Raw genomic sequence first — 7735 nt, 5'->3', positions numbered from 1 at the left:
TTGTTAAATAATTATTTTTTCGAATAAACTTTTATTTGTTATTATAAACTAGAGTTACTTCACCAATGAATCATCAAAATTTTTCATCTTTTAAAGTTCTTTATTAATTTATATTTTGATGTCCCGCTCATAAAGTTAATAAATATTTGTTCTCTGGAATACTCTTTATAATAATACTGTAAAAATATTTATAACTAATAAACACAACAATTTAAATTCATTATTAAATATTAAAAACTGGAATTTTCCAGTGAATAAACATTTATTTATACTTCATCAAAAGTTGTAAGAAAGGGTAAGACTTGATTTAGATATTTCCTTTTTTATAAAAACTACTAAGTACAAAATTAGTAGTTGTACGTAATCTGGTACAAGTTACGCAATAGTACATACTTTGCACTACTTTAGAGTATTTTCTCATAGGATAGCATAAATATGTACACTTTGTTTTAATCCTATGTATCAAATTTATTATTTTTTTTTTATTAATAGAAACTAAAGCAAGAATCAAAATATATCCTACAACACCATTCTATTAAAATATTCTTCTGACGATTGATGATCCCTTTCGTCTATTTACCTATCAAACCGAAATAAAAGTAACTTTTTAATGTCTTAAATTTTTTTTCTATTTCAATAACAACATCAAATAAAGAATAAATAAACAATAAATAATTTAAAAAATATTACTTTTTTATTGAATAAAATTACATTTTTTAACAATCCTTAAAAAAAATACAATGAGCTTTATTAACCGCCATTCGAAGCAATAAAATATAATAATAAAATAGATGAAAATAACATTTAAAAATAATGGTAACAAAAGTCCTTTGTGCGAGATTGGTAACTTAGTATTGACTTCACATTACCCAAAATTTTAAGTAAAATTAATTTAACCATAATTATATAATTAGAAATTTTTTAACGCTAAAGCGTTTAGGATTTTACACTTTGAGTATAACTAAATCACCGTCTTCCTTGGCAGTCGATACTTTGGACTTATCAGACTCAGACTCTACATATGATGTTGCTTGTTTCGAATATCCTGGGAAGTCAAAAGATGGGCTAGGTTTTGGATAGTTATAACCTAATTGAGTAACTTGTGGGTATCCAAAAGATGGGCTTGGTTTATCATAAGAATATCCGGCTGATGGAGCTGGTTGATTATCTGGTTGAGATGACACACCATAATCTTCAGATGGAACGCCGAGACTTTGTTGTGGATATCCTTTTGTTTCAGCAAATTGATGTTGGTGTTCAGGGTGTCCACAGTCAGCTTTTGGTGCGTCTAAGACTTGTAGAGGATCTGGAAGAATTACAACGTCTTTTTGTCTGGTTTCTAATACTTCAGGTGTGGTTGATGGCAATGCAGTTGATGAAACATGAATATGTTTATCACAATTTTCAGTTGGTTTGCTTATGAAAATGGAACTTGGTGGAGTTGGTGCTGCAAACTTAAATTGAGGAATTATTTGATTGTAGCTGGGGAAAATTGGTTTTGGAGGTTGCTGTGGTATGTCAACTTGTGGATAAAAAAATGTAGCTTGAGGCAATTTAGGCAAATCGTATTGTGGGAAAAATGGTAATGGAGTTTGATGCTTATGCGCTGGATTGTCACAATCTGGTTTTACCGATTTTACGGCAATTGTGTTTGATGCTTCCGGGAAGTACGGATTTGGTGGAATATATATTGGAGCAGATGTTGAAGGTTTTTTTGTGGTTGATGGGAAAGTCGGTGGTGGATAGTATGTTGTTGATACTGGTTGTGGTGGTAAGAAAGTTGTTGATGGTGCTGATGGTGGTAAGTATTCTGGAGCAGCAGTTGTTGGCTTTAATATTGATGGTTTAGGATCACTTCCTTGTGCTTCTTCTGGTCCAATTTGCTTACCAAAAATATAAGTACTTGCTGGTAAATTTGGCCGAATTTTTTCACCGGGTAAGTTATACAAATATCGATAGATTGATAAAGAACATGGTGTAGTAGTGGGCTGGGCGTAAACATGTTCAAAAACTACAGCTACTAAAAACACTAGTGAAGCTTGGATGATTTTATTCATGGTTGTCTCTAAAACATAAAGTTTTAATTTATTTTGTATACTATTTTTTCAATGCATTTCAAAATGATTAAAAATCAAAAGCAAAAATAGTATTAATTTTAATTGGTTAAAAATTAGACGATATGAAAGTAATTTTATAAATTCATTTGCTATACAAATTTCAAAATAAAAATTTGGTTATAAATTGAATTCTAAACATTATGGTATTCAAATGACAATTGATAAATTAAAATGAACTAACATTTCTTTTAATTATATAAAATTATAATTTACATTCATTTGGTTTTTACAAAATAACCATTATAATTCTTACAACAGTTTCTATTACACTTGGTTTAAAAAGCAATAGTTGACTCGTGTCATACATTACCGATAATAGTTTTTAAATATATGCCTTAAAAATATAAAATATTACTAGCATCGTTCTTTTTGACAATAAAACACCCAATGAGCTTTGTAAGTTCACTTACAGACACATGACAGCAATGCACACTTTAACGTTTATAAAAGCATTAATCATATCAAAATCATTATAGATTTTTTTATAAAAGAAAAGATAATTCTTGTCTATACTAAAGTAATGACATATTAAAACGAATTTCGTTGGATGGTATCCAATATTCACATGCATGTATAATGTAATTTAAGTTGCACCGTCATATGTCAATATTAACAAAACGTTTATAAATTGATTTTACGAAAATCTCAAAATTATATTTTTTGAATAATTATATAGTACTTTTCTTCGATTTTTTTTTTATCTGATATTTTTATTTTTTATTATTGATATAATGTAAAAAATAATGTAATAATAAAACTTAAAAAAATTCATTTAACAATTCAAGATTATTTAAAATTGGAAACTGCATAAATATTATTGAATATAGCTGAAAGTAATAATGATAATGATAATAATTATTATTGTTTTATCGGAATAATTAATTGAATAACATTTGATTACCTTAGTTGTTACCTTATTCAAATAAAACAAAATTATACTAAATTTCAAAATTGTCTTTTTATACTTTTTTTTTCAAAATACAAAAAAATTATTATCATTAATAAAATATAGTCATTGTTTTTACACAAATCATATAACACAGGAACCCAATTGACGAACAGTTCTTAGATAATTTTCTAATATATAAATAGTATTCTAATATCTAAAGACGTCCCTATTCCAGAACGTGTTATTCAAGTTTTTTTTTAGTATTATTCTAAAAAAACATTGCGTGAAGACGATCACAGTGTTATGAAAATAAAATCGATAAAACCTGTTGTAATTGATGATAAACTTTTGTTTATATTTTACGAAATTATTACTTCTTCCCTGAACCAGTCAGTAAATTATATTTTCATATCTCTGCATATTTGTGCAATAAATAAAGAATTTCAAAATTATATATTGTATTAACTAGTTGACAAGAATGTCAATCGTTTTACTCGTAGAACTCGCTGTCGTATCTATTATCTTAGACCTTGGCCTAGTGATGTGTGTATTTTAAAATTTCGACTCTTTAATTATGATTTTTCATATTTCTGTGGTTATTCTAAAAACTGATACATCACTTAGAAATTTTTCAGGAGAGGGAAGGGAACTTAAAATTTTTGATGACTTATAACCTTATAGAATATGTTATTTTTAAGTGCATAAAACAATTCTTCCCGTTAAAATTTGTTGATTTATGAAAGAAACATCCATATTATATAATTCTCATCCTCCTATACAATTAAAAAAAATCTCAAAAACCCATTTTTTGACATCAGCTTTTGATTAAGCCACCGATTTCAACTCAATTTGTATTCATAATTTATCCTTGTTAACCTATAGAATATCTAATTTTAATAAGTATTATGTTAACGACAGAGTTACCCGCTGATTTTCAGTTCTCAATAGAATAACTAAATCCAAATTCTCACGCTGTGCACGCATTTCATAAGATCTACGTGATAAAACTTTTTTCTTGAATTAAATTTTGATATTGAAAACTTTTTATCCTCAATTATTGTATATTTTTGTAAGCTCTAGATTGTAAATACTTTTAGTTCAATGCAAACTATATATCAATTTATTTTAACTGTGTTTTCAAAACATTTTTTTCGTATACTTCATATACAAATAGCTCAGGCAATAAACTTTGGAACTTAGTAAACACATTTATCATTAATACCGCAATACACGTCACTTTGCACTAAGAAAGTTTGAAATTAACTGTAACATGTTCAACTTTAATCTAGTAAAGTACTTGAATTTTTGACGTTTTTGGAATATTAATATTGTGTCTTTTAAGAGACAAAATAAAAGATTATTGAAGATAATATGATAACACGTTAATTAAGTTAACTAAAACAAAAAAACTTTTTTATTAACTACGAAATAGTTTACTGAATATGATAGGTACTTATCTTTCTACTTAATGAAAAATGTCGTGTAAAAAAGACGATCACTAGAACTTAATCAATCAAAGTTTACAATCTCAAAAATCTGTTGCTCTAAGAAAACGGAAATTATTTTCGGTTCCTTAGATGTTTGAAAAAGAGGAACTCAGTTCAATTAATTATAGAATACCAATTTTTTACTTTATTTAAACTCTGACCTTTTCGCTTCTTCATTCATTACTTATTCCCTTGACGTGAACCGTTAAGTATCTATAAATACTATGTTTACGTAGTAATAAAGTTTTATATTACCACATTGACATGGAAAAAATATATTTAATAATATCAGTGCTGTTGATTCATTAATGTCGGCTTAGATTAATCATATAATTATTTACATTCTTGGTCAGTAAACAGAATCTCAAAATACTTCATATCACTCTCAGATCTATTACTTACCATACTTAATTCTAAACTTCTAATAAAAAAAATATATTTGCCAAATCTACCAAAGTACTTTTAAAGAAAGAATAATAGGTAAGTGTTTTATTTCGCAAAGCAATAAAAACTCTTCTATTTAAAGAACGTTTATAATCGATAAAATATATATACATTTTTAATGTATTGTCTTGAATGTTATTTTGAAATAAATATTAACAAAAATATAAATTTTACATAGTACAGAGAAGTAGGACATTACTTCTGTAAAGATGGAAAAAAGGGCTTGAAATTTTCATAACTTTACTTAATATCTTTCCATTTCTACGCAAATATAACACTACCTCGGGCTTTCTTTAAAATTATGATTTTTATTTCCGAAAAAAAAACTTTAAATTGAATGTTTTAAACTAAAAACACTTGACGGGTTTACTTCATTTCAGCTTAGTACACTCTTTCTAAAATTAATACATTTATATATTCGTTTGTCCAGTCTCGAATAAGGTCAAAGATGTATAAATGTAAAATTTTACAATATAGAAGAAAAAAACTTTTGTTAAGCTATTGGTAATGTTCATGTTCAAACAAAAATCACTAGGGTTATATTGATGAGACCAATTTTATTTATTAATATACACGCATGCACGTTTTTAAACTAAAATTAAATAAAAATGTTGAACAACCACGTGGCTGTACGTACGTGCCGTTTGGCACATAACCGAACAAAATTAAGCCACCAAAGTAATTTATAGCTTAGTTTTTACAAATTTATCACCTTAGAAAAATTTTATTCGACTGAAATTTACCAAATTATTTATTTCTACTGTATATATGATTCAAACTAATATCTAAAGAAATTTTTTTTTCAAAATCACTAATTTTATTCTAATTTTGAATGAATTCTGTATTAAATTTTGAATCATTAATATTATTAAATTCAACAATTACAACTATACTGTTAAAACCAAATAAAATGCAGCGCTTGTTAAGATATTTCTAAGCAAATTACAACTGACGAATAATTAACAATGAACTATACAATAAAATACAGTTGAATAATATCTAAGCAGAGTTGTCAATGACTTGATTAACGAGACATATAAACTACAATCCAATCCTTTACAAATAAAATAAGTCAGTCTAAAAAGACAACGAGCGATTGTACGGTTATTTCAAAATAATGACTACTGGTAACGTAAAAAAGTACACAGAATTATATATGGACATGTTTTGTTCAAAGCAAAATAACTACACAACAATACTTTATTTTTAGTAAAAAACATTAGATATTATTAAATTTTATAATAATATAATGTAATCAACGTTAATAAATAATTATTATAATGTATAATAACTAAATCTGTTTTGATAGAAAATTTATAGAAAACTATTTTATATTTCAGATATAAATTAAAAATTTTATTTTGATAATATGAAAAAATATATATATATTTCCTAGTATATTATTTATCGTAAAATGTGATCGACCTTCTATAAAATATTGAATTTATTCATTCCTTATTATTTTCAATTTTTATGATCATGAATTAAAAGTGTAAAAATCATGCATTATATCTATAGATGAGTTATTAATAACTCATCACGGTTTTTAAAAAATAAATAAATTATCTCTAATAAAACAAGAAATTGTGTCGAAATTGTGGAAATTTTAATTTTAATTTTTTAATACACATTAAAAATAAACATGACTTTGAAAATAGAAGTAAGAACCTTTTAATTTTTTAATATAAAGTAAAAAAAAGTATTTTATTCATATTTAACCTTTTGATAAAAGTAATAATTCGCAAAAAAACATGTTTTATTAACATAACTATTTTCTTTTTGTTTAACATGTATATATATACTATTATATGTACAGCAATATAAAAGTGAAAAAGTACTTTTATAAAATAAAAACTTCATGTTATATTACTACATACACACATATTACTACACCCCAAATGTTTTAATTTGAATATTTATTTTGAAAGTTTTTCACTATTTACTTGAATGAATAATTCAGAGTAATGATATTTCATTTAAAATAGTATTATTATTTGTTATTAAAATGTCTAAAAATGAATGGATTTACATATCATTTTTACTAAATAATTTAAAAATAAATTAAATAATAACAAAATTGAAGAATTCAACTAGCTGTACTGCTAGTTTTAAAACTACTAAAGTTAAATGTGTTTGCACTTACTTTGTATCAATTACGTAGACGTATGAATTAAATACACGATAAAATTGTTTGAAAAATTAACTTGATATTTTACTTATCTATGTTAGCACGAAAGTTTTGCACGTTATAAGTTTGTAACCAATTCGCTTTTGTTTTTATACGGTTTGCACATGTAATATATGTGCAATAAGTTAACTCAAAAGTATTGTGCACAAAATACGTATGTCAGATTAATCGGAGGCTGCATATCGGTTATATACGGTCAGACGTTTAAGGAATAGACTATGTTGTAGGTGTAAGAGTGGTCAATGACACGTTGGAGGGAGCATCTTCAATAGCCCGCCGTAAATTTCCTACATAATGCTACTGGACAATTCTACATAAAAAATATCTTGTTTTTTTTTCTTTAATTATGCTTGGCATTTTTTGAGGACAATCTCGGCCTTCGATACACTACGTTGACTCGACCTAGTAGCATCACCAGTATGATTCACTTGTTCTGTAGAATTTGTTAGAGAAAATAATAAAAATGTTGATGGCAGTTATTACCTAAAGGTCGAGGACAAAACCGGCGCCATGTCAAGACAATTACAATGGAAGAAAGCCAATGCATATCTCCCTTACATTAATCTCAATTTATATCTACATTAATAATTAGTGTAACTGTTAATTGTCT

General features: G+C 26.0%; 1 protein-coding gene across 1 annotated transcript; it reads right to left on the bottom strand.

Moving 5' to 3' along the window:
• Window positions 1-672: 672 nt before the first annotated feature.
• LOC126895558 (uncharacterized) lies at window positions 673-7295 on the bottom strand. The gene is made up of 2 exons (XM_050667549.1): window positions 7081-7295; window positions 673-2065 (listed from the first exon to the last, which is right to left on the bottom strand). The coding sequence occupies exon 2, from the start codon at window positions 2055-2057 to the stop codon at window positions 945-947; it is 1113 nt and encodes a 370-aa protein (XP_050523506.1). The 5' UTR covers window positions 2058-2065; window positions 7081-7295; the 3' UTR covers window positions 673-944.
• Window positions 7296-7735: the final 440 nt, after the last annotated feature.

Source organism: Daktulosphaira vitifoliae, unplaced genomic scaffold, assembly GCF_025091365.1.
Source record: "Daktulosphaira vitifoliae isolate Bord-2020 unplaced genomic scaffold, ASM2509136v1 Scaffold_1, whole genome shotgun sequence".
NCBI classification, from domain to species: domain Eukaryota; kingdom Metazoa; phylum Arthropoda; class Insecta; order Hemiptera; family Phylloxeridae; genus Daktulosphaira; species Daktulosphaira vitifoliae.
The sequence above is the reverse complement of the archived record's forward strand: the minus strand, read 5'-3'. Positions and strand labels throughout refer to the sequence as shown.